This window comes from Dermacentor variabilis, chromosome 3 (genome assembly GCF_050947875.1).
Source record: "Dermacentor variabilis isolate Ectoservices chromosome 3, ASM5094787v1, whole genome shotgun sequence".
In the NCBI taxonomy this organism is placed as follows: Eukaryota; Metazoa; Arthropoda; class Arachnida; order Ixodida; family Ixodidae; genus Dermacentor; species Dermacentor variabilis.
Window position 1 is genome coordinate 56,226,997 of NC_134570.1, and position 27,773 is coordinate 56,254,769.

Consider the following 27,773-nt stretch of genomic DNA (forward strand, 5'->3'; position numbering starts at 1 on the left):
AGGTGTTCTTGTTCATGTTTTTACTTTTCTCGTGACCACGGTCACAACACCACCGCATGCTTTACATTTAACGTTGAGGCCAGCGCACGCAGTTCTTAGCATTCTGTCGCACCTGCGGTTACGTACTACAAAAACAAGCACAATGTTCATGCTACTTAACCGGCTGAATGTTCTTTTCAAACTCACATCCGTGAGAGCAGAGCTTGCGTGTACGTGGTGCGCACCCCGCGTGTAGCAGACGACACACGGGATAGCGGTAGAAAATACTCGAAAGAAAGTGGCGAGGCACGCGGTGCCATCTAGCGAAAAGCAGACGCTCACTCTCGCTCATGCTCTCGCTACTCCCAGCGCTCTCAGCGTTCGACCCGTTTTATCTGCGCTGGACAACGCGTTCGGAGCACGACCCCGGCAGACGCTTCAGCATCCAAGGGTTGCGCAAGTGAGCTTGAACTTCCCCTTTCCGAGGTCAAACAGGTTTCGACGCCGGGAGACGAGCTCGTCTTCTGCAATTGGGTCGTCCTGCGGCCATAGTCCACTCAGCGGCCCCGCAGTCGAGACGTGCGCAACTTTAGTCCTCTCGAAGTTTGCTGCGTGACATCTTACAAAACAGCGAGGAAATGGCCAGCCAGGAGTTTGAGAGCGTCGAGAAGATCCTCACGGAGCATCTGCCCCCGGAAGAGCTTCAGAAAGTCCGCGGCGTTCTCTACGGAAAGGAATGCGCGTGAGTGATGTTTGATCGCTCGCACCGGCTGACGTGTGATGGTGGTCGTCTTCTCGACCCATATCTCGAGCCACGTCGGAATAGACGTAAAAAAGTATTTTCTTATTTCGGTGGGACCGAACTGCGTTTCCTATAGTATATGATATTTGGAGGTAGTTTTTCCGGCGTTGTGTGCAGTCGCGCGCTGACGTGCGGATAGCAATTAGTTCTTTTTGTCGCTTTTTTTTTCTTTGAATGAGTGCTGCCAAACTTTCAGCAACACTGCTTGTATTTAGTGTTTTGATAAGCGCTAGTATCAACGTATTATAACGGAAGATACATCCCTTCCAACTTCGTGATCTGTTATAGCTAGGCATTTCTAGGTTGAATGAAGAGGCCTAGGTGGTATTTTCTGCTAATTTTAATGTTTTATGCAGGTGTCACACGTACACTTCTGATCGCGATCGGGGCCGATCCGGATCGAGTGTTGCTACACGGTCATTTGCGATCGCGATCCTGCGGGATCCTTATCTGGGCGATGGTGATACGAGAATCGCGATCAGGACCCTAGATCGCGATCGCACGTCCGTGCCCTTCAGCGCAGTATTCTGAAAACTCTAAAAACGAAGTCAAGGCAGCTCGATAAGAAAACGTTTAAAAAAACCTTTTTGACCAGCAACAACAGGCTATATAATTGAAATATTGTCGAAATTTAAGCATATTTTGCAAATCTGAATTTCTAGCCAATATATGCAGTTCAGAGTTGCTGACGATCAGCAGACGATAACTCGATCCGGATCGCTAGAACCGTGTAGCAGCGACCATATCGTTGATCGCGATCAAGAACTCCTATCCGGATCGGCCCCGATCGCGATCAGAAGCGTACATGTGACACCGGTATTGGAAAGCTGTGTGCAACAAGTGCAATTTATCGAAGCTAATTCATACTGTCATCAATTAATTGCCGCACGTCTATACAGGCTTGTTCCAGTTATTATTATTATTATTATTATTATTATTATTATTATTATTATTATTATTATTATTATTATTATTATTATTAATTCTGAAGCGTCTCCTGGATTCCTGGGAAGATTGGCAGAATCGTAAGGTTTCTGCACTGCAAGCTTGTACCCTTTGCCTCGTCGTTTGGTGGGCTTTGAAAATTTGTTCTTTGCCTTCCTGGTCCATCAAACTGAACTTCCGTTCAGTTGCGGACGCCGCGCGAAGGGAGTCGCGAACGCTGCATAGGCCCGTCGTTCATGCGCCTAAATAATTCATGGCAAAGATTGCATTTAGTGGAACAAAATTGTGCTACGAATGCAATATTAGCATTACAGGCTAATAATTACGACCACACTTTACAGGAAAGCTTAAGTGAGCAATATAGCTTGATTAAAAAGTGCAGTAAAATATAGTACACCCCTGTTTTTATTGCTGTGCTGCAGAGAAAATGAATAAAATGTAGCCCTGACAGGCACAAAGCACAATGTCAAAAAAGTGAACTCGCTGTGGTGTAGAAAGCAACAAACCAGCCTGTTCATTTCCTTCTGCCTGATCAGCATATCTCTTTCACATTCTGTTTTTTTTTTTTTATCTGTTAGTCAGACAAATGTGGAAGATAGTGAGGACTGCAGGCAGTCACTTGCACTTCTTGTTTGACTTTTCGACTGTTGTCAGCATAGGCGCCGACTACGGAGAGGGGGGGGGGGGGGAGCAGGCGATGCCCAAGCCGCGCCCCCCAAGCCCCCCTCCCCTACACAAACAACTAAAGTGCCATTAACAGCTAGCTAGAGCTTTGTCACCCACATCATTTGAGCTTTCTTTTGACTTTCCTCGACCTGTTCACTTGAAATTTTACTGGGGCTAATAACTTAATTACTGCATCATTGTTGGCGCGGACGCGGACGGCTTTTAATTCACACTTTCGCTTTATTTCTGCAAACCCTGACAATAGGAGGACACACACGTTAGAGGCATCAGCGGCGGCTGGCTCATCCATACTTTCTCACTTCAACATTTTTCCACTGTAAACACCATGCACATACAATATATTAAAATATACACACAGGACAAAGTTCATATCTTTGAAAAAGAGATGGAGGTAGCCAATTAAAATTATTTCAAAAAATATGGATAGCCTATGCCTAGAAAATGAATATGTTGCTGTATGTTCACCACGCTTCAAACTGCTTTGTGTGTGTTTTTTTTTTTTTTTTTTTGACCATAGACTTTACTGACCAGTCAGTTTCTAAGGCTATAGTTGGATCTTGCTGTTGTGTGGCCCAGTTTAGGCGACTACAGCAAAGCGCAGGACGATTTCACCCGCTGCTGTATCGGCCGATAATCGGAAACGAAGGGCGCAGGTGCGAAGAGGGGACGCGGGAAACGCCCACGCGTGGAAAGAAATCGGATTAGTGGCTGCGCCGGTGAAGAGGTCTGCGCCCTCGCTCAGAACAAAAGGGTAGACAGCCCTAATTGAAGGGGAGCGTTCGGGAAGACGGGCGTGAAGATAAAAGGCAAGGGGTGCTTGAGCTCACCGCCACCGCTAATGCCCATGCGCTTCCCACATGACCCGTCGACCGTCTCGGTCACGGAAATTGGGCGACGCGACACATGCCCAGCCGGTTTGAATGACTTTGGCATCCGCGTGCGCCTTCCGAGAATGCCATGTGAAAACGGCGGTAGCTTTACCACCACTTTAGCCGGCTACGACCGATGGATGCTTTTGCGTGCGATCGCCATCGGGTCCCAATTTCAAGCGAACCGGCCCACAGCTGCACGGGAGACAGTTTTCTGAGTACTAGCAAGGCAGCGCACTGTCCGGCAGACATGCAGCCAATAAGCCGTGGTTTCGTGGAAACATTCTGGGGGGGGGGGGGGGGGGAGCTTAATTTCGTTGCGGCCGCTTGCAGGAGAAAAGTGGAGGACATCGAGGGCCGACATTCGGAGCCTAAGCCTAACGTGGGGGGGAGAGGGAGGTGACACGTGCCTTTGAGCAATCCTATTCGCTGGCGTGTTGTAAAGTGTGCCACTGTTTCCACCAATGCCGCGTGCGGCACGAAGGTGGTCGTGCTATTGGTTGCAATGATGTGAACTCGCATGTGTGATGGGCTGGTTTACGACTCCTTCGTGCAACTGAAAGTTTAAATAGTCATGTTTTCGTTGCGTGGGGACAGACGCCTCGGCGTTTGAATAAAGCATGTCTTTGCCGGACAACGGTTCTTTCTTCACGCTGCCGCCGTGCACTCGAACCATCGAGGGGCGCCGACTTCGGACCTTAAACACCTTCCCTCCTTAACTAGTATTGAAGCTACCAGAGGATAAAGGGAAATTAACTGACTTTCGATGGCGTGTGAAATGCGCGTGAATGTTGTGTTGTCTCAGTATTGCTTCTCTTTTCAGTAAGTAATGTTGACTCATGAAAAAAAATATTCTAATAATGTACAACATTTATTTGTGATAGAAACATCATCACTTGCATGCAGAGGTCATAAATATATACAGGATGCCCCAAATTAGATATCATGCACCAAGATTTAAAAAAAAAAAGCTATGTGTTACTCGGAGAAAACCTAGTGCATATTGTTTACAGTGCAGTGGAGTAGCTGCCAGTAATTCTTTCGTTAGTGAGATTTAATTAATTGTAATTATCTAACTCGGGATGTACTATCATGATTATCAAAGTGCCGATGAGGCATTTGAGGGCACAGCCAAGGGACATCTACCTGCGGTATTTTCAGCGACATACTAATTTTCTTTTGACTGATAATTAAACCCCACGAAATATGGAGAATACCACGTGACTGTGCTCCCACCTGGATCATAAAGTAGTACCTTCGAACAGGCTCCCTCTGAGTTATCCAGAACGAAATAAAGGAAACAACGAAAAACATTGTGATCGAGCTGGTGCCTTGCACCTGCGGTATTTCCAGCGATGTACTAATTGTGTACAAATTTTTTTCCGACTGATAAATAAACCCCAAGAAATATGGAGAATACCGCATGACTGCGCTCCCACCCAGATCATAAAGCAGCACCCTCGAACAGGCTCCCTCTGGGTTATCCAGAACAAAGTAAAGGAAACAAAGAAAAACGTCGTGATTGAGCTGGTGGCTTATCTGCCACGTCCCTTCCGAAGTAACACGTCGCGTTTGGTGTTCGTTGGAAACAAGCTGCGATAGCTGTTGTCTTAGCATAGATAAAGTGCACAGATGTTTTTTTCTTTGGGCCTGAAATCCTATCACCATAAAAGCAAATTGACCATGTCAGTGCAAAGGTTTAAGGGTGCATTTTGTTTCGTCCCGGTCGCCATGTCTTTCTCTAATGAGCAGAACATAAACATGATCCTTGCCTTGCGATCTGCAAATTTATTTTATTTTATTTACAAATACTGCTATCTCATTTAGAGGCATAGCGGAGGTGGGTTACATAACTTATGAACACAAAATGTCAAGCAACATGGTTAGGCAGTTCTTTCTGAAATTGATTAGTCGGCAATGAACGCAGAGAACCATCTAAGTTATTCCATAATTCAACAGTGTGTGGAAAAAAAGAAAACTCATAGCAGTCTATTTTTGGAACGGAGGGATCTATGTTTAATGGGTGAGTACGTCGGGTTACTCGCGCAATAGGTGTGGTTAGCGAGATAGGCACTTCAATGTTAGTCGATCCGTGCACGATTTTATACACGGAAATGGCAACAAGAGGAAGGCTGCGAATGCCTATATCAGTCATGGAAGTGTGGCGGTAGACCAAACGCATCGACTATGTATCATCAGAAGTTATGAAGACCTGAGACAAACCGGCAGCTTCAAGAAACAGCGGCGGAGGAGTCCATCTTTGAGTTGTAGCCTACGCACGGATGCTCAGGCATTTATGGCCTCAAACCCTCATGCTAGCATGTGGTACGTGGCAGCCAGGCACCAATCTCCAAGTTATCAGTTTGGAGGATTCTAAATGACGTCCTTTCACCTGTACCACCTTAACCAGCACCAATGCTTAGAAGATAGGGAGGGACCTACAAAATCGTCTAGATTTCTCTAATTCGGTCCTCACAAAAGCTGATGAGTCACCGGACTTTTTGAGAAACATCATGTGCACAGATAAAGCCAATTTTTGCAGAAATGGCCAGGTAAATTAAACATAATGCACTCTATTGGAGTCACTCCAATCCACGCTGGGTAAAGTGCACTCGGCACCAGTACCAGTGGTCGTTCAACGTGTGGTGCGGTAATTACGTCGATGCTATAATCGATCCCATCTTCGATCACACAATGACTGGATAGGGTTACGGGGACGAAATACTTGAAGGAGTGGTGGATGAGTTTCTCAGCGAAGTACCACTGTCACATCTTCCATTTCTGTGGCGTCAGCAAGATGGGGCTCCCGCACACAGCAGCAGCTGAGCATGAAACTGGCTGGATGCGACTTTCCATGCGCAATATATTGGAAGGTACGGGCCTGTAAATTGGCTGGCTAGGTCACCTGACCTCTCTTTGTTTGATGTTTTTCCTTGAGGTTATGTGAAAGATGCATGCACATGATCGAGATGCACGTCAGATTAGTTCAAGGCAGGGATAACTGACGTCTGCCATAAAACTTCGGCGTTGGTCATCAAGAAAGCCACTGAAGATGTGATAAAGTGGACACAGTACTGCGTATCTGCAAAAGACCTATTTGCACACGTCCTCTAGGCAGGAGCTAATGTTCAACGGAGCTATTATCTGATTCATAGATAATAAGGGCACACTGAAATCTGATGTTCTTTTTTTTTGTTGTTTTTTCTCCCCTTCTTTTCTTTTTTTGTTCAGACATCATGATTGCCAATTTGGCTCACTTAGAAGTGGTATATTTACTTTCTTGAACGCACCGGTTTTTTCTTTTCTCTACACGTTGGTCGCTTCCCGGTCTGTTTATTTCGCTTTTATTTTTTGACATGAATCTGTTTTTGCAGCACATATACACTTTCATGAAAAATAACATGATCACATTAATTTGGTTTTGGCCCGATGCAAGTTTCTGGCACAAAATATAGCTTTGTGCGCACTCTTTCGATGCAGTGTGAGCAAAGCCGGGATTTTGAAACATTGCTTTTAGCATTTCGTGCGTGGTCAGAGCGACGCTTCGGCCGCGTTATCATGGGGCTTTCATTATCAATATGGTCAGTCGGCCTTGAGAGACGGATAATAAGTGTGACATAGATATGAAAGGAAGGAATAGCTGCAAAGCCACGAAACCTGTTGTTGGTGCTCCTTCCATGCCATTATCAAGGTGATGCGCTGTCTCTTCGGGCTTATGACAGGCAGTGCGCTTGCTTTCGATCAGCTTATTTGAGGGCGCTGCTTTATGATGCGGGTGGGAGCGCACTCACGTGGTATTTTTCATACTTTGTGAGGTTCCTTTGCCATTCGGAGGAAATAGTACGGAATTAGTACGTCGCTGAAAACACCGCAGTTAGATGTCATTTTCGGTGCCTACAAATGCCTCATTGACACTTTGAAAATTAGGATGGTACTTCTCGAGTTAGACAGTTCGTTGCAATTAGTGAATTAAATCTCAGTAATGAAAGAATTACTAGCAGCTACTCACTCCACTGTACTGGAAACAATATGCACTAGGTTTCCTTCAAGTAACGTAAGTGCTATTTTTTTTAAGTCTTGGTGCATGATAGTTGGGGAACACTGTATAGTTCACTCAGTAACCGAAATGAGGCCAAGCCGGATTCACTTGAAATAAGAAACAACAGCAGTCATGCGCAGCAGCGCTTATACTCATGCTTATAGGAAAGAGAGAGGCTGCAGTTTTGCTGGAAAGGCGAAGCAGTATTAGTGATAGCCAAGTATTCAACAATTACACGAATGAAGATTACACCACTGAGAGGACTCAGGCTGTGAAATTGAACTGTCTCCTACTATGAGGTCTTGTATATACTCATATAATGCCGCCACTTCCGCGCTCAATTCTTTGAGGTCACATGAAGTTTCTTCAAGTGCAAGAAATATATTACATATATATATATACATGCGCATATATATGTATACAAGACGAATGGTTTCGCGCAAGGCCCGAAGGTATAACATTCAAAAAAAGAGAAGAAGAAAAAGGGAGGAACATTAAGGCACATGTTTGTATTGAAGTTTCAGCTGGACGACCTGTCTTTGTCTGATATATACATATATATATATATATTGTACTGAAGGCGGTGGGCATAGTGCTTGTGAAAGAGAAGATGACGAGAATGGCTGGCTTCCCCGTTTCGCCATAGTACCGACCTGTTTAAGCCTACCGCTGCAAACCTAGAATTAGTGCTGCTAGGCAAACACCCCCATTGTATTTGGTGGAGGTGCTGGGTTTCTCTTCGACATCCTGGAAAACTCCGAAGTCGGACGCTACTACCAGCTATTTCAATGGATGAACCGGAACCGTCCCAGCCTATATATATATATATATATATATATATATATATATATATATATATATATATATATATATATATATATATATATATATATATATATATAATAATTCTCCGTCTATGGTTGTCAGAGTAAGTGGGGTGCTTCAAATTTATTTATGAACTGCCATGGTCACAGTATGTGCTGGTACCTGCTCCACCTCAGTAACATTATTGCGTGATCCAGCATTCACCACTCACTTCAGAGATTGCAACTCATTCGTCACAGCCTGCTGTGCAGGTGGCATAAAAAAATTACGCAATAGGATCACAATGCTTCTGCCATGGTGGCTCACAAGTGTCATGTGACTGCATACATCCATGTTGGCGAGCCTTGTACAGGTGGTCAAGCCAGATTGCCCTGAAGATTACATAATAGCAGGCCATCAGATAGTGCGAAAAATAGTAGTTGCAGGATGCTCTTGTGATTTATGCTCCCCCTCACAAAAAGCTCAGCACTGAAGAGGCAGTAGCTCTCACACTTATGCAAACAAACACATTCCCAAACCCACAGATACAGCAAAATGTACCCACTAACATATCGCGGCATCTGCCCCCGCTGTGGCAGCACATGTCCTCCACTCTTCCACATCTCGTGGGGGTTCAGGGGCAAACCTCAACACTTCACACCCCTAGCACATCATTTGAGCAGTGAGAGGGTACAGCTGACCGGTGACACCCTGACGGGCCAAGAAGTGCTCGTCCAGCAAGTTCATCGAGCAGCCGTGGCCAGTGTAGTCCTCGAATAAGGACACCACCCACTCGACCTCAAGAACAACGACCTCGATGGTTGAAATAAATGTTTTCTCTCTCTCAACTTGTATAGCTGGATTATTGTAATTCCCAGTTTGCTGCCCATTAAAGCTATGAGAAACTAGCAAGAAAGCTGTACTTGAATTGGACAGTAAGTCTGGTTCAACTGAATTTTCATTATTATATTTTCATTTCAGCAACACGCTAACCAAACACATCCGCAATCCTCAGTTGCATAAAATTGCATGACACAGCTCTCACTGTAAAGGAGGAAAACTTAGTGGCTTGGTTTCTTTTGGAATTTCTGGTAGTCCAGACAGTACCATCAGTAAAATAAAATATAACACAAATTTGATCTCCACGGAGTTGCCAAGTTATATTACAGGCCTTTGTCTGCTTGTGTAAACAAATGGCCCATATTTATATGTGCTCCAAAATGTCTTTTCCACTTCTGGACTTGGTTTGCACCTGCAATTTCAGCAATCCATGAGTCCAAGACCAGGGCAGTGTAAAAATGAAGCTATCACAGCAGTCACACTCCAATTACTCTTTGTTCCATTCTTGCCTCGCTAGCAGTGCTTTTCATGCACTCAAAATATTTTCAAAAATTTCAGAGCCCTTGACTTGGACTCTGAGGCTCTTGCCCTGGCCACAGAGCACAAGTTTGAGCTCAAAGGGTACAGAATGGTGGCTGAGAAAGAGGAGATGCGCCCGCCGAGAGTGGTGCGGCTCGGCCTGGTACAGAACCGCATCGTGCTGCCCACGACCGAACCAGTGGCTGCCCAACGTGAGGCACTGCACCATCGCATTGAGACCATTGTCGAGGCAGCAGCACTGTGCGGGGTGAACGTCATCTGCTTCCAGGAGACCTGGCGTGAGTGTGCAAGATGGCTAAGTGCGAACAAATGGAACTTTTATGCCAGGCCGGTGGTTGCTTTTCTCAAAGTTCACTGAGTCAGCTGCACAGGAAAACTGTTCTTAAAATGCTTGGCACTGCCTGTACCCTATAAGCGGTTTTCTCATCTCAGTGCTTTGATCTCTGAATGTTTGTTAGCTGCTTATGTTCACAATGGGCAATTGTAACAATAAAACAAAAATTAAGATAGAAACAATTTTTGATGGCTACCTATGTCATGCGAGGCATTTTTGAACGATATAGAAGAGCTTCATGGCTGTAGCCACTAGATCCTTTCGGAGATCTATTTGTAAGATGTAAAACAAATAGCACTGTACCCTGCAAATGCAAGAATTGTGATTTTATAAATTTAACCAGATCTAGCCATATGTTGAGGACACCATCAGCTGACAGTGAAGCCCTAGGGGCACACAAGGATGCACTCTTTAGCTGACACCAGAGTCTTTAAAGATATTGTCAAAATCTGCTGAAGTTCATATGAAGACGATTACAAACTTTGACAAGGCTCCGTGACGGCTACCATGGCACCCGCCCATTCTACCATGGGTCATTAATATCAACTGTAATAATTAATTACAGGGTTTAGAATTTTACTATGCCCTCATTTTGTTCTTGCAAAGTTTCATTTGCATGTATTTTCATCTGCCTGTAGCAGCTGTATTGAAATTGCTCGCAGTATCCTGCTCTTAAGAGCATTGAAAAACTTGTGCTGCCACAGGCTGAACCTGTACATGAAAGGATGAGACAAAAGAAGTTTGCACTGGAAGTGACAGCTCAGGTTGTAATAATTCGAGCAGATGTCACGCTGCAAGGCAAGACAGAAAAATCGGTCATGGCTGTGGGTTATACTAGTTGTCCTTATTTCTAAAAAGTGTTGCAGTGGAACATTCTGTGTTGCTTCGATGGACCCAGACAGAGCTGAAGGTCAAGTCAATGCATTCAATACTGCAACAGTTAGCAAAAAGTTAAACTTTCCTGCCTGTACCTACTGTCATGTGCTGATTGTGCAAGTTTTCCACCTCTTTTCTTTCAGACATGCCATTTGCATTTTGCACCAGAGAGAAAACACCATGGTGCGAGTTTGCAGAATCTGCAGAGCACGGCCCATCTGTTCAACTCTGCCAGCAGGTCATCCTTATTCCTTTATTTACAACTTTTGAAATTAAAATTATTAGGCTAAAGTACGTTCTTAGGCTTTATATGCAAGGCTGTAATACAAATGATTAACTTGGAAGAGTACTTAGATATTTTTGAAGTTGTACAAGTTCTACCATGTGGTGCTCGCACATAGAAGGATGGTACTTAGTAAAGTATGAAGTTAGTAACACGCTTATGAGACGCTACATTAATTTGATGCAAAAGTTGGTTTCGAAATTCCAGATCTGGTGTCAGTGTCATCAGTATCATAATATAGCAAATGTATCAGTAATAATGATAATAGTATCACGGCAGAGCAAAATTTGCTGATGTCATGTAGGAATAAGGCTAGGTATGATGATGTTGCTCATAAGTGCTGCACTTGCATGTAGCAGCAGCAGTAATCACAGAAATTGAGCGAGCCACTGTATGAGGGCACATGTACCTTTTGAGTAATTGAAACAGAAACTATCATAGAAGCCAGTATTGTAGTAAATTATACAGAGCACCTTGTTGCTTGTTAGTGTACCTGTTAGGGTTTTAGAATGCTTGGTTCAGTGCTAAAAAATTATGATTCAAAAGTGTCCTGTTGATGTTCCTATTCATGGTTTTAAGAAATAGTGAATGTTATTCTAATTTTATCTTCAGCCTAAGCCGACCGTATTACTATGTTTCCAAGAGCTAATTTTGCCACGTTATTAAAACTTCGAAATTTTCAGATGGCTAAAAAACACAACATGGTGATCATCTGCCCGATTCTTGAACGCGACGACTCCGATGTTCTCTGGAACACGGCTGTGGTGGTATCAAACAGCGGAGCCATTCTGGGAAAATCCCGCAAGAACCACATCCCACGAGTGGGCGATTTTAATGAGGTGGGGTTCTGGAAGCAAGCCACAGCAGCAAATTAATCCAGGCCTTGTTTCTGAGCTGCAGAATTTGCATGCCAAGTACACTAACCATAAGCCAATGTGCATTAGGTGCATTACTGACCCGGCTGATGCGTAGATGAACACTAAGTGACATATATTTTGTTCCAGTCTACTTACTACATGGAGTCAAAACTTGGACATCCAGTATTCCAGACACAATTTGGTAAGAGTTCTTTGTTTTCAGTCATTAAAAATACCAGATAGAAAGCCAGGTACTACATCATTGGAGCAAGGACAAAAGTTCCATCTCTTGTTTTTTGCAATTTTGTTTCTACCATGTTTGCACTGCTAGAAATGCTAGCTGCGTTTCGACTAGTGAAGGAATGGTACTTGAAAACTAAAGAGCACATTTTGAATTTTGTGAAGAGGCATAACCAGCACGTGCAAGTGGTGGCAGTTCTGGTGTTCGCTGCACAGTCTTAAACAATATGTAAATTTCACTGTACATTCTTCAGAGTTTCCTTAGCCATGGCATGCACATGTGTTGACGTCTTGTGCACATTGCGCAGCTGCATTTGGCACGCTCAACAGCATTTCTCTGCCACTTCTGTGACATTGCGCCAGTGTTGAAGGCATTAGTATATGGCACTTTGAGGGGACACTGAAGTGACAGCGCAAAGAAATCTTATTGGCACTAGTAGTAGGTTATTGCTTATGGTTGGACTCTGGCCCCTTGCTCATAATCAGCGATGCCTTACGGTAATTCTGGCCAAGGTGCGTAGAACCAAGGACAAAGTGAAAGACGGGACATGTAAGCTATGTCTTTCTATAATTACCTTGTCCTTCGTTTTACACACCTTTTTCAAAATGAACTGATGCCAATGCACGCCTAGGTGCATGTGCTTTCTCAGGATAGTATAGCATGAAAACCTTTGATAAGTTTATCACTGAATTTTGTGCACGCTATGCTTCCATAGTGCTGTAGGGAGCCCTGCATCAGTCTGGCAGTCAATGTGCTTCTTTGTGCGACGCATGCTTGCAGGCAAGATCGCCATCAACATCTGCTATGGGAGACATCACCCTCTCAACTGGCTCATGTATGGTGCTAATGGAGCAGAAGTTGTGTTCAACCCGTCTGCGACGGTGTCTGGACTGAGCGAGCCGCTGTGGCACATTGAGGCTAGGAACGCGGCCATAGCCAACAGCTACTTTACGTGTGCCATCAACAGGGTGGGAACGGTAAGTCTATCCATAAGTGTTTCATTCCCTAAGTCTACCCATAAGTGCTTCATTCCCACCTGAATAACCTGCTTAATGTTTCTGTAAGAAAGAAAGAAAAAAAAAAAAAGGCTCAGATGGAAACGTGCTGTTTCACAGACATTTAATGTTTTAGGCATCCACTAGTCCGCTCGGAATGTGCTCGACCTAAAATGAAGTGGTTGCTTCAGAATGCACAAAAAAAAGAAAGATATAAAAACTATAAGTGTAACATAGAGACTGTGCAAGATGGCTGCAATCAATCAATGAATCAATCAATCAATCAACTTTATTTCCCTTGGAATAGGAAGAGTACGGGACTAAAAGCTTGAACAGCTTGACGAGGTCGCTACCCCTTTACAGTTGGCAAAACAGCAGGATGACAATCAGTCATGCACAAAGAGTTCAAATAAATCAACGAATATTGCATAACATCGAGCAACAGAAAAAGTTTTGTAACAAAGCGCAAGAACAATACAACCCAATTACATAGGCTTGAAATGGCATGAACATGAAAAACAGCGATTGACAAGTAGGGGAAAAAAAATTCGAAAGGATGTACTATTCCTGAAAATAAATGGACTGGGCAAAACGTTTAATGAGAGAATTTTGATTACACGAAGGATCAAAATCTCCACGGTTTAATAGGTTCAAAAGGGAAGGTAGCTTATAGGACAAAGATTGTTCATCATAAGAAGTTCTAGGGGTGGGTGCAGTCCACATTTCTTTGTGCCTGGTTGAACGAACACTTGTGTTTGCTTTTAACTTAGCAAGATTAACTATTGTATTGGTACCATACTTAACAAAAGCTTTATAACACAGCATCGGCCTATAATTATATAAACAGAATACTGGAAGAATTTCGTACTTTGTAAAAAGAAGTTTTGTAGAAGAAGCATAATGTACTGCAGCAATATGTCGTATGGCTCTCTTCTGCAGCAAATACAGCTTGGACAAATTTGTTACGCCAGTAGTACACCACAATATGCTGCAGTACTGCAACATAGAGGACACTAACGCATTGTAGATCATTGTTCATTGTAGATTCCTTGAAAGATGCCACGTAAAACATGCCCAAAGTGTGAGGCAATATCAAATCAGCTATACCTTTTATTTTGCCTTTTTTACCCCCACACAGGAAGTATTTCCTAGAGAATTTACTTCTGGTGACAAGAAGCAAGGTGAGCTTTGCTTGGGTAAGGTTTGCCCATGCACACCATAATCATACACCTCCAACACCCAATAAATATTTTCACATTTCCACAATGCTTAACATTTGTAAAAATTTTCTTTTCTCTCTCTCTCTAGCTCACCGAGATTTTGGACACTTCTACGGTACGTGCACAACCTCACTTGACGACTGTGCTCCTCAATATATTTTAGTGCTGAACCTACTACCATTGATTCAATGTTAATGAGCATGAAATAACATTTGTTGCTGCAACTGTGATCCTTCATTGCAGTGATTAAAAGTATAAAGCGCAGTGACAGAGACTGTAGATAGTTTTGAATTGCATGCTAGCAAATACAAGTAGAGGGAAGCACAATCAAAATTTTAACATAATCACACGCAATAAGCATGCTTAGTTGTACTGTTGTTCAGTGTTGCATGCACATTTACTTCAGGTGAGCTACGTATATTGCTATTGTAACTTTGCTATAACATAGCTTTTCTAGTTTCGCTATGTAAAACTCAGTAACAGTTGTTTGCATATTCAATTAACCTTTCCCACAGGTACACAAATGGTGTTAAAAAAGATTATATATATATATAAATGTGGCGTTATTTTTTTTAGCTCTCATGTATCAGTTTTCTGCTGTCATTTGTTCTATGACGCCCCATTTACTCAATGCTCCCCTTGGGGCCTCTAATGTACTTTGAAATAAATAAATAAGTAATGCAAATATTCAGTCTTCGACCTATTTTCAGAGTGATTTTTAGACCGACTCCGTTATTCAGAACTAGCCTTAACAGTGCCATGGCTCTATATAACCAGTATAAAATGGCACCATCATTTCAGCTGCTGTTGCATTAACAACTTCAGGAACATTTTTGTTTGTCACAGATCATTTTTGCCGAGACTATAAGGCGTGGTGCCTATTCATAGCAACCATGCAGAACAAAGTGACTTATTTTAACAAATAGCCAGAATTTGAATAATAAAACAATTTTTAGTGTAATCTAACCAAATATTAGTATTTCTGTTTAAACAGAAATACTAATATTAATATTAATACTAATACTAAAGCCATCACCGCCCTTTGCTACCATCGGTGAGTGAAACGGCGCCCAACAGATGGTACAGAGCCAAGACAAAGTCAGAGCAGGGGATTCGCTGTTGCAGCTGCTTTTTGGCCAAGTGGCGTAGACCGTTTGGCCATCTTGCGACATCACATGGAAGTTGAATTCTCTGCTACTTGCAGTTTGTGCGAGTTTCACGAGCCAGCAAAACCAGCGCAGCACTATGCGATAACTACTGAAACATGAAAGCGTGGGCGGTGCTGAGTCGAGAGAAAACGAAACCGTTCGACCGCCCGTGTCGTTGCCAACAGTAATTTCAATTAGTTTTCTTGTCTAAACATGAAATAGAACTGGCCAAATAGCAATTTATTTCGTTTTATAATACAATATAAGGATGTCTTATGCAATGAGTGGTTGAGTACTAGTGACAGAATTTAACTGGGGAGTGCTTTCATCATCGGGCTAGTACTTCAATTATTTCCCGAGGGGGGGGGTTCTAAACATGTCCTGCACTTATCTCAACTTCCTGATTATTAAGGCTCTGTTCGCAATAATATTGACACCTTGAGAGATTCTTGAGCACTAATCTATCACTAGCTTGACTTAGTACTTGCCTTTAGTGTCCCTTTAAGCACAGCAAAATAACACACATAGTGTGAGCACATGAAACAAACAAAATTGAAACAACAAATTGAAAAAAAAAAAGAAGTTGGAAAGAAACAAGAATGCCCAAAGAAGGAGACAGTTCTCGGTGGCATGCAGAACGGCGCATTGGAAAAAAAAAAAGAAGTTAGACATGACACATGTACAGATGAACACATTTGTTATTATAAAAACTGCAGGTTCAGTAGTTGTCTTAATTTATATGTTTATTTGCACGACACTGCTGTTAGGAAGCGAATTCCATAACGGAAGAACTCATAGCAAAGCCAAGTTAAATGTGTTGGTGCTTCCATAAATACGAGTGAAGCTTAAATCATTATAAGGATGTCGCAATGTGCAAGACGCGCGTTCCAGTGGCAAGTTTGAAGGCTTCATTTTGTGAACGTATATCTATGGAGCAAAGACAGGAGTGCTATGTCACATCAGCTACTTAGTGATTGAAGGGAAAGGTTGAGTTTTATATGAGTTATTCCTGACTGGTGGTTGTAATTGCTGGAAATGGATTGACTAGCTCGGTTTTGGATGGCTTCTTAATGCGGATTAAGTATTCATGGTAGGAAGACTGTATAGGGCATGCGAACTCAAGATCGGGGCGTACAATTGTTAGGAATGCTAATTTATGGACGGTAGGTGCACAGTTACATAAGTTGTAACAAATGTACCCAAGAGATTTGGAAGCGTTGGCGCATATAGTTGTGATGTGAAAGGCCCAGGAAAGGCTTGGTGTAAGATTAATGCCTGGATATTTATATACTGATGCCCGAGATACTCTGTACGTATTTATATAATAGGAAAAACTATTGTTTGAAGCTTTTGGCATGAATATCATTACTTTGCATTTAGACGAGTTTCATTTGCCAGTCTTCACACCAATTGGCAATGAGTTGAAGGTCCTCTTGAAGAGTGAGATGATCATCGAGGCTGTTAGTTGGTCAATAGAATATACCATCATTGGCAAAAACACGCAAGCAGGATATGTTATTGGGCGGATCATTGATGTAAATAATAAAAAGCAATATTATTGTCGCACTAATTGAAATCAGTTTTGCCCTAAACTGGATGCAAATGAAAGATTGTAATATTACAAATTGATATCAATACGACGGTCGTAACAAGCTCTAAAAATTGGGCAACTTACGATAACATCATAGGAGTTGGAAGGCACATATATGTTGCCAAGGCTTCATAAGAGTTCGTGAAAATATTCTAAATGTGAGGCTTCCATACACAAATATGTGAACATGCTTCTCTTCACATAACACTGTTTCTGCATGCAATGGTGCAGGCTCCAGTTACGTGACTGCTCCTGACGGAAGCCGCACACCTGTAAGTTTACTTGTGCTTGCTCTGTTCCATGTGCATGCAGTATGTATATATAAGCTCTGCTATTGCAAGCTTGGTAACATGCCGAAAGTGTTATCACCTTTCATTTTGAGAAGATTTATCTATTCTTCCTTGAAAAGATTCGGTGCAACTGGTTACCTGTGCCTTTAGCTTGCAGCATCCAAAAGTGCATCTAGATGATCAATCTGTTCTGAACTTTTGCTGCAAGCTTCTTGAGTAATCAGCGTAATGAATAGGGCAGATGTAAAAGACACACCAGCAATATTGACTGCATAGGGGGTCACATTCACAGCGACACCCAAAACTTTTGAAAAGCAATATTGCAGTGACAGGTATACATTTAAAAAGAACAAATGTTGGTGTACCTTTCGTAACTTTGTTTGGTCTCTTTCGCAATTGTGCACATGTGTGATGGGTGCCATTAAATGTTGTTGGTATAATTGGGGCTGAAAGGTTGTCTTTGCGCTTGTCTCTTTGCCACATTGTTGTGCTGTTTCAAGAAAATGCACATTCATTCACTTGCGTAACTTTTATTTCAGATTTGTAAATGAATTTATGATGCACTGCAAAGTCATCCGCTCTTTCAGACTACATCGCAATAGTATTTAAGCATTCATGGTGCAAAAATACCTACATGACTTCTTTTTGATCATCAGTATCTGCTTTAGGCACCACATCAGCCTCTTTTTTTTTCCCAGTAAAGCAGAATCATTGTTTGTTACCTTTACTGCCTTCAATATTAGTGAAGGGTTTCTCTTTAAATCTTTATGTGGACACTAGGACTCCCAACAGGTTGTTGAGTGGATCACGGGTTCGATTCCTAGCTGTGGCAGCCACATTTTGATGAGGAAGAAATGCAAAAACGCTTGCATACTTGAAATCCCAGGTGGTCAAAAATAGTCTGGAGCACTTCACCAAGGCATCCCTGAGGACCGACTCTGCAGTGTCGGGGCATGAAACTCCACAATTAAAAAAAAAAAATTGTGATGGGTATCATTCAGATTCTGAATAATACCAACACAAAGGTGCACTTGATGAAATGTTTCTGCCCAGAACGAAATCACTAGCAAAGTCTTGTCTTTCTTCTACAGGGCCTCTCGAGAATCAATGATGGCCTCTTGGTCACAGAGGTTGATCTGAACTTGTGCCGACAAGTCCGCGATACTTGGGGTTTTAGGGTGAGTAGCATGCTGCTGTGTTTACGGACTTATTGTGGTAATCATTCAACAATGGCTTATAGATCTTGAAAATGCTTGTCGTGTTTTGCAGATGACCCAACGCACAGAAATATACGCTGATGCACTCTATTGGGTTGCTCAGCCTGCATTTGAGAAGCAAGTGATTGTAGACCCCACAGCTGGAGGTGACTACTGAGCTTTCTCATGTCTATAGCTGTAAAGCACACAGGTAAGACTGTATTCTGCAACAAAAGCTATGAGGTCATATATTGATTTCAGGTAAGTCATTGTCATCTTAGAGACACTCGGTTGTTCACAAGAATCTGTGTCTATTACTAGCACACTGTTAAGGTTGGGCTGTACAGCTGCATAAGCACGTGCACAAAGTAGAAAAGTGTGTGAACCAGTTACAGCACAGCAAAGCTTTGCCATATTAAGATCATAATCAGTGGTTCTTTAGGTCTAGTGCAGGACCTCTGCCAGAGATCTCCTGGCCCAGTGTTCTAGCCCTGTATTTTGCCAGAGCTAAAATCTAGTTGGATTAGACTACGGGAACCTTATGGCACACTGTATGAACAGATGCTGGTCATTTTATTCTCGTACTGCCAAGTTTTCTTTGTAATACAGATATTGTGTTTCCCATCTTGTTTGGACCAGTTTGGCCTGCAGTCTGTAACAAATAAATCAAACTGAGCTTATTCCTGCAATATACTTAATATTGTCACTTCATTTGTCATTCTTTGCTGTCCTCTCCTTCCCTTGTAACCGGTTATCTGTTCTCTGAATGAAATAGCCTGCTCGGCTTTACTTTGTTCTCTTGATCTAGACAGGAATATATTAGCCACCCAAGTTTGACCTCTAATCCATAGTGTTCATACAGTGTTAGCTTTCCCATCTGTCATTTTTTTTAAAGTTTAATGCTGCATTGTGTAGTCATACACACTATTACAGTGGACTCTGTCAATGGAACCTCAAGGGACCAGGGAAATTGGTTCCGTTTATCAGGAGCTCCATTTACTGAGACAAAGCTGAATACAAAACCAACCAACCTTGAGGATGATGTTTCTGTTTAGGCGATTTCTATTTATCGAGATTGGACTGTATATACTGTCAAGCTGCATTTACGACTAAATTTCCTTCTCGTGGCCTGGGCCATCAGCAACTACTTGGTCTCTAAGTCTAAGTTTTTCTCGTCAGGCTATCGTTGAACTGACACGCTCATAATGATCAACAAATGCACTGTGTGTTTCAGAGCTGCTTCACTGAGTAATGCCCAAGATCTGCTACGAATGGGCGTCAACTGGAGGTGACGGCCTGCACAAGTTCCTTTCAATATTACGCCAACAGCTCAGGATTCTATCGCTTGCTGGATTTCCATTCAAATATCTGATCAGTATGTGTTGCTTGAGATATGGTCCCACATATTTTTATATCACCAACCGACTGCATCAAAAGAAAAGTTGGCTTTGGTATATTTTTTACAGAATAAAATATATACTTTTTGTCATCAGTTGGTTTTTGTGTCGTTTCTGAGCTGCATGCACTTCACAGGCAGAAACTATACATTGGGTGACTATCATGATAGCCGTGAAACCTACATTGACAATTTAGTTCGAACAGTGGTGGTCCGAGCTGTACACATGTCTGGAGTGTGCAGCCTTCTCTTACCTCTTCTGTACAGATTTTGCTAAACCTACTTAGCTGATAACAGCAGCCTGTGCGCGCAGCCATATCAACTGAGGCTTTGCAACGAGAATGTCATTGTGTCGTCTGTGCAGCGGACGTCTTCACAGGTTCCAAGTGCTTCTGCCAGTCTTGATGCGAGTACGTGCTTACACTGAAAATGAAAAGGTGCATGCTTATTACTGCAAGGTGTTGGGTACATCGATAAGTCATAGGTGCATTTCCAAGACCACATAAGCAGCCTCACAATATGCCGAGGAGCAAGCAGGGAAGCTAGCCTTGACGATGGCTGAAACAGGACAGGGGGGAAAGAAATGGCATGCAAGCAATAAAGGCTGAAATTAGTGCAAGTTCACCTTTTCCTTTCTAATTGTGCACTTTGATAGTTTTCCAAACAAGTGTTCCTCAGGCAATTGCGGGAGTTTTCACATTTAGACTAACAAGCCTCGCTGTTGCCAAAGCTCTGCTGTAGTAGCTCCACATGCAGACAGTACAGAAACCTGGATTTATCATCAAACTTCAGCGCATCTGTCCAGAATGTTACGGAGCTGGTAACACAACGATAAAGAAGGAAACTTTCCTATGATGTCACTGTGCCACAGACCCAAATATTACATAAAATAACTTGGGAGTGTTTTCAGTTCACTCGTACCATACAGAAAGCACTATCAAAAAGCTTCTATTTCTTTTTAGCCTGCATGGCTTCTTGCAGTGTGGCACGATTGAGAAGGACACCAAGACAAGAGAGATTTATCCACCTTATAAGGTTATAGGCATGTACCAGTTGACTGTCATAAGATTTCGTTAAAGTGTGATTTTATTTACTGGCAAGTCTGCTGCTTGTTTCACACACAAGTTATATCGACTATTGCATAAAATGGAGCAATAGGTTTGATTTTCACTCAAGATTTTCACTGACATACCATTTTGCAGCATGTTTAGTTTAATATGTTTGCAAGCATTAATTCCCTACTTCATTCACAATAAAGCTGATATATGTGTTGCTGCGGATGAATTTCGTTCAACAGAACAGTTGTGCCACATTTCACTGTTATAGCGAAATGTGCCTTTCACTGTGGTGATGACAGATGGTGCCGCCATTTTGTTGGAACAGAATCGACAATTTTTAAAATGGCATTGCCGCAGACAACATGTGCTTCGGCTTTATTTTGAATGAAACAGGCAAGTCATGTTTGCAAGTGTTGTATCAAACTGAAACCACGGCAAAACGCTACCGCTGTACAAGATTTGAATGTAAATCTGCCACCGATGTAGCTGGAAAAGTAATGTATAACTGGTGCCCCTATTAATGCAACACTCTGTAGAACCACATGTAGGGTTATGTGGAAGTACTTGGTAATGATAACCGTGATAATAATGCATTAGGCAAGCAACACAATTCATGAATAAGTAAACACACTTCATGATAAGTTAAAAGCTTTCTCTATCTTTCTTTTTTAAACAGACAGCTTCTGGAATAAGGACACCTTAAGTCCAAACAACATGCACATTCACATGAACTGCATGCAAAAGCAAGACCAACAAAGAGTCTTACTACAACATTTGTGATACAAGCTCTGGAGAAATGAAGTATACTCTAAATAATTGCTTACCATTGGTATCTCTTGTTTTCGTAGTACTGAGGAGAAAAGAAAAGATGAGCAACAGACATGTCACTGTAGTTCATTGAAGTGACATTCAAATAGCTTCAGAAAGCGAATACATAGCGGAGAGTTGCTGCATGCACCCGTTCCTCTTGCTTGCACTAGCAACACTTCTTTAATTAAAAACACTGTGGTTTCTAAGCATGCTAAACTGTCTATACAACAAAAATGTGCCCTATGCTATAAAACAGACACCATGCATGATCCCGTGCTGCTTAATTGGCTCTCTATGACCACAAATCCCAAATTGGCCTCAACATCTAAGGCCTTTGATACTGTGCCTGACCTCCCCACTAGTGTGTTCGAAAACCAAAGTGTGCTTTAAAGAAACATCCATGGTGAGTGTGTGTGTGTGTATATATATATATATATATATATATATATATATATATATATATATATATATATATATATATATATATATATATATATATATGCTATTTTTAGACATAAATATAAACTAGCACCGGCAATTTGCAGTTCTTAAAGGTGTTTTTGAAAGTGAGTGACTAAGCTAAGGCGTAGATGATTTCATCAGGAACTTAACACTGCAAATAGCGATCAAAGGCGATTACATTACCTTGGTGCAGATATGAATAGCAGGCGCAGAAGTTGCTGCTTGGCAGGCAGGTATAGAACGCCCTCGTTTCGCCGGACACTTGGTAGACCACCCGGCCTCGTGGGCATGTTAGGCGCTTGACACGGCGTCTGTCAACGAGTCTCATCGCCAGCTGGAGGGGAGCTCTAAAGATGTGGTCCAGCCTGGTCAAGCGTACGTTGTCAAAGTGAATCTCGCGTACGACTCAATTCCGCACCATGTTGTGTGGCAACTAGTTGTTGAGAGGATAAACCACAAATGCAGTCGTACTTACTCATTCAGCGTTTTAGTGGAAACTGCATGAAACACGGAGAAACGAGGCAAACGGGTGAACACGGATAAACGAGAGTAAAACGAGTGCAGTTCAAGAAATTCCGAAATGAGAGGTGTTCGGGAAACACTACATACCTGTCTTTTTATCACGAAACTCCTTGCCAAGGTTTTCGAAGACCAGTTTTATTACATCTGTGTGAACTTGCACGAAACTCATGGTTAAGCTCACCGTTCAGCTAGGAAGTAAAGGAGTGCACTGAAACCATGGCATTCAGGCCCTTTTCGGAAAGCGCGCGTTATTTTACTGCAGAGTAACTACTTGCAGTAAACCAACTAAACAACCCACAGTTAAGAAATGCACAAGTTCACCACAGTGCGGCAGCAGCTATATTGAAGGCCGAATATTAAAAAGTAATAGTAGTTGAAGATTAAAAAAAACATTTTTAAACAAGAATAATATATTTCATAGTACTTTTATAAGTAATGTTATAGTTTTATGTCACAACTCAAACATAAATTTTGACATATTTTATATAAACCATAGAGTTTTTAAATAAATACTATATGATATAAATTCTGCTACACAGAGTTTTATATTAGTGTTTATTTAGAAACTCTATGCCCTGTTAAATACAAATCGGCCTTTAAGTGTGCAGCGCCACTTAGCGGTAGATGTAGAAGTTTAAAGCACAGATACTGCATAGTTGAAGCATGCATTGTAGCACTAGCAATTCTTACTCTAACTCAAAGCGCAATTTGTTATCGACTTTTTGAAAACGAGCTACAAAAACGGGTATGACGTAGCCCCTAAACGTGTAAAAAGCTTTTGCAATAAAAAGTTGAACAGTAATGTGCAAGTGTTTTTTTTTTAACTACGTAAATTTATTCGATTACCCTGGCGGGTTCCGAGTGTCATGATAGTAACAATGTGTCGCGCAACATCAACTTGATCCACGTGCGTTTCACTGCGCGTTGTGCGATCTCCAGCAAGATGGGGCGATCTCGCCGCAAATACGATGCCAAAGCAAGGAGCTCACAGCAGAAAAACTCCACAGACAACGAAAAACCATCTGAGGTTGGTTCCTCACGTGTGAGCAACGTCAGGCCATCTCGATAGTCAATACTTGCGTACCTACTCGATCTCTTTGGTGCTTGTCATGTTATCTTAGCATAGTCGCAAATACGTTGTCTGTTCATTCTTGGTATTACCTGGTAAATGGCTTTGAACGATATGCGAAAGCCTGAATAACACAGAAACAACGTTTTGATTTGATCTTATTAGAGAAGGACGAACAGGTTGATTGCTGTATTGTGGCGCTTACACATTGTTCAGCACTATGCGAGAAGTGAGACTGTCAATACATTTTTAACTTCAGCAGCTATTCTTCGCCATCAGAAATTTAGAACACGCACTGTCGTTTAGGATTTTCTGCAGTGGCGTATGCAACTTGCCACGTATACCATATAGCGTAGCAGGAACGCAAAGCTAAACTAAGTTTCGTTCTTGCAACAAAACACTGTCAACTGAAATAGTGCATCGCATGTCACCTTGTCAACAGGTCGAAGTGGAACTAGATGTGAGGCAGGACAAGTACGACAGCAGCAATGCCTTGGTACTGCCTTCCAAGAAAGCTGAAAAGAAAGAAGCGAATAAAGTTCAAAATGCCAAGGTGGCCCCAAAGCTTTCCAAGAAGAAGAAGAAACTTCTCCAGAAGATTTTGGAAAAGAAGAACAAGAAGATCAATGTAAGTTTCCTTCATCACCTGATTACCCGCTGCTACGATCTTGGCGCAAGCAAAATAGAGGGAGGTTTTTATAATGAATTTCAGTTACAACAGCATTGATTTTATTCACTTAGATTTTAACTACTGAGCTGGCAATTAAGTCTCTTAGTGGAGTGGCATGACATCTATTTTACTGTGTTTCCATCGCATTAGCTGGAATGCAGTACATGTACCATATTTCGAACCCGTGTTGACCATCAAAAGTGAATAATGTTTGTAAAGGTGTTTGTAAGTTGTTGTAATGCATGATATGTTAATGTAACAATGCCTCCAATGTACAGTTTTCATGATCAATAAAGAATATATCGCAGCCTTGTCTATCGTCATCCAGCTGATTAACAGAGTATGGCGAGTATTCATTATTTTCAGTTTTAAAGTTTTAGTGGCTGTAGGAACGGGCACTTTCCAGTAACAATCATGGCTATTGACACCGATTCCCAAGCATGCAGGCTATTCAGGCACTCGTGATTTATGTAATTGTATACGTAGAAATGTTACATCTAAAAAAATTCTCATTTGAACATTTATTGCTTGGGGCAGAGGGCTCACCTCTTGGAAGAGCTGCAGAAGTCGCAGGCCAGCCAGAAGGAGCTGTCTATGCTAATTTCCACATCTGCCATGCAGACAAAAGGCCTGAAACGGTAAGAGAATTTCCAGAGCCACACTCTCTAGCAAATTGCATCAGATTGCCGGGCCAGTGAAATTACAAAAGGAGCGCTTATGTTTACTGTGCTGCTATATTACGCCAATAAGTGTAGCATTCAAAAGGCGGAGGCCCTGTGCAATGATTTTTTTCCTTCATGTTCGTGTTTCCCATACAGGTTCAGTGATTCGTTTTTAGTCGTCGATAAGTAGTCCTTGCTTTCATGCATTTCAATTGAAACCAGGCATACGTGGAAATTTCTTTATTATTATTTCTCATTTTCACTCTTTTATTTCACTTAGTTTCTGGTTTGTAGAACACACGTTAGGGAGTTGTTATTAGCAAACTTGGAATCTGAATTTTCCGATTGGATCTACTGGTTACCCATCCTTCCCCCTGCTGCCTCTGAGAACCTGTACAAGAGCTCCATACTTGCCCGACTTTCTTGTTTCCTGTCTTGCTGTCACACAGCCCCAGTGATTCACCTTCTGAGGTCTTTTTACTTTTAACTTCACCTGTTTGTCGGCACACTTCACACCGAATTCATGGCCCCTATGAATTTGGCCATCCTCGCCTGCTGCCTTCTACAAGTGCATGGACAGTGGAGTGACTCCTGCCTCATTTGCTTGTTTCTTGTCTCATTTTCAAACAGCCTCAGTGAGCTCACCACTGCGCCTCAGCCACACGAGAAAAAGGGTTCAGCGAGAATAAGCAGTGTCAAAGGGAGCAGGCAAATGGCACCCAAGAGAGCCCGCATCCAGAGGGACGACGTCCTAGGTTTTGAATCGGAATCATCTGTATCTGAAGACAGCATGGCAGACGATGACGAGTCGCCGCCCAGCAAAGAGGGGTCTAGTGAGAGCCAGACTACTGTGGAAATGAAGGAGAATGAGGAAGATGAGGCTACTGAAAATCCAGAGAGCGATGCTGTAACAGAGAGTGCAACCAAAAAGACAGACAAAGATGCTCAGGCTGCCTCAGTAGCAACACCAGAGGAAAACAAACAGCAGCCTCCAACGAAACCTGTTAAGCATTCCACGCCTTCGGTGTTTATGCCTGTTCACAGGACTGAAGAAATTCAAGTAAGCCAACTTTCTCACCTTATAACAGGGTGCCTATTTCGTTTCAGATCTGTTCTCTATGTCACCCAGATGTTAAATGGTGATAAAAAAAAAATGGAAACCCATGCAATCAGGTAAAGGTTACACAGCTTAATAAATGTGTCAAGATACAAGCAGATAAAACGTTAACCAGTACATGATTTTCAAAGGCATTTATTTGCTCATATCACTCTCTCTACATTGTTGCAGAGGGCCCCGAATGCCATAGCATGTCTCATGCGGTGATCTGCATATGTGTTTGGAGACCATGAAAAATCTTTTCAGTAACCACTGACTTTCTAGTTACTAAAATCGCATAGTACTAAGAATTCTGCAGTCTAGTACAGTTAAAGGTCGATATAATGAACTTCAATATAACAAAATTCTCTATATAACGAAGTGTTTAACTTTTCATAACGTCTTGTCCATAGGCCATCATGTATTTAAAACCTCACTATAATGAAAAGTGTATGCAATTTCAATATAACGAAATTTCACTGCTGCCGCTAAGCAATGCTGAGACAATAAATGGAAGCTTTTGCAGACGCAGACGGTCAAATAATTGAATTACAAGTGGCTGATTGCAAATGCACCTCTCAAATAGCGCGCCGCATGACAGTAGTGACCGCCGAACTGGAGCCGCATCATGTTCCGATAAAGTCCAAGTGCGATAAGGTCCTATCGCACCCCGTGCAATGTGTGCTTTAGGCGCGAGTGAAAGTGTATGAGGGTGAGACAAAAAAGATGGTGGCTTTATGAGTTCTGCCTTCCTGCGCGAGCAAAGGAAAAGAAGAGGAGGAAAGCGAGCTCGTGCTAATGCGATCAATTGCGCGCGAGGGCATGGGAGTGTGCGGAGTGGGGGGCAAGTTCACGCCCGTCTCGATATCTGGTGTGCATGGCTGTAAGCGCGACTGAGCGCATACGCAGCCGCGCACCCTGCTTTAAAGGTAATCTGCCGCATGTGCAAAGAGGGGGCGTCCCGAGATGGCGTGGCACCATAATGCTGTTGTACCGCACATTTAGTATTGGAGGTTGCATAACCTCAAGTTTCGGTCATCCGTTGGACCGAGAGGCAGACGAAGCATTCGCTCTCTGCTGCCAGCGTTTTTCCTGATAGCGTCTACCAGTGCAGGCAGCGCTATCAGCCGCAGGGGCAGAGTGCATGCGAAAGCATGGCTGGCTTCGCATAATTCGAACCGCCGAGAAGATGTGGTAGACGTACGTAGCATGAAATTGTATCACCGTTGTCGACTCCCAAATTTATCAAAATGAATCATTTTCTCATTCAAATTTGCTTTTTCCGATTGCCCATTAATTCGGAAAATTCTGTGGCCCCATTCTGTGTAAAAAAAAAATAAACAAACAATCGGCGACTGTACGTATCTGCATAAAAGGTTGAATTTCAATGGAACAAAATTTCGATATAACGAAACAAAGTGCCGATTTTACCAACTTCGTTATATCGAAGTTTAACTGTACGCTTAGCAACACAATTGGTGTGGCTTCATGA

At 42.4% G+C, this 27,773-nt stretch overlaps 3 protein-coding genes across 7 annotated transcripts in view; 2 read left to right on the forward strand and 1 right to left on the reverse strand.

The window, feature by feature from the left end:
* Nucleotides 1-308: 308 nt before the first annotated feature.
* pyd3 (beta-ureidopropionase pyd3) lies at nt 309-20,028 on the forward strand. 4 transcript variants are annotated; one of them, XM_075685212.1, is made up of 12 exons: nt 309-721; nt 9,524-9,783; nt 10,859-10,953; nt 11,682-11,837; nt 12,003-12,057; nt 12,877-13,073; nt 14,230-14,287; nt 14,400-14,426; nt 17,282-17,322; nt 18,432-18,518; nt 18,610-18,747; nt 19,771-20,028. In XM_075685212.1, exons 1-11 carry the CDS (start codon nt 618-620, stop codon nt 18,712-18,714), a joined length of 1,185 nt encoding a protein of 394 aa, XP_075541327.1. In that variant the 5' UTR covers nt 309-617; the 3' UTR covers nt 18,715-18,747; nt 19,771-20,028. The 4 variants fall into 4 exon arrangements, with proteins under 4 accessions (XP_075541327.1, XP_075541325.1, XP_075541329.1 ...); XM_075685210.1 differs by having other exon boundaries at nt 18,610-18,703; XM_075685214.1 differs by having other exon boundaries at nt 310-721; nt 14,230-14,272.
* Nucleotides 20,029-20,108: 80 nt separating this feature from the next.
* Nucleotides 20,109-23,187, reverse strand: LOC142575675 (zinc finger SWIM domain-containing protein 7-like). The gene is made up of 5 exons (XM_075685215.1): nt 22,872-23,187; nt 22,738-22,759; nt 22,446-22,627; nt 21,815-21,840; nt 20,109-20,355 (listed from the first exon to the last, which is right to left on the reverse strand). Exons 1-5 carry the CDS (start codon nt 22,951-22,953, stop codon nt 20,251-20,253), a joined length of 417 nt encoding a protein of 138 aa, XP_075541330.1. The 5' UTR covers nt 22,954-23,187; the 3' UTR covers nt 20,109-20,250.
* Nucleotides 23,188-23,659: 472 nt separating this feature from the next.
* Nucleotides 23,660-27,773, forward strand: part of kz (putative ATP-dependent RNA helicase kurz) — a 39,158-nt gene continuing 35,044 nt past the window's right edge. The window contains exons 1-4 of one of the 2 annotated variants that reach the window (XM_075685217.1): nt 23,660-23,826; nt 24,296-24,481; nt 25,061-25,161; nt 25,816-26,245. In XM_075685217.1, coding sequence (XP_075541332.1) covers nt 23,728-23,826; nt 24,296-24,481; nt 25,061-25,161; nt 25,816-26,245 — 816 coding nt within the window. In that variant the 5' untranslated portion in view covers nt 23,660-23,727. The remainder of the gene's footprint in view (nt 23,827-24,295; nt 24,482-25,060; nt 25,162-25,815; nt 26,246-27,773) is intronic. The other variant, XM_075685218.1, reaches the window with a different exon arrangement.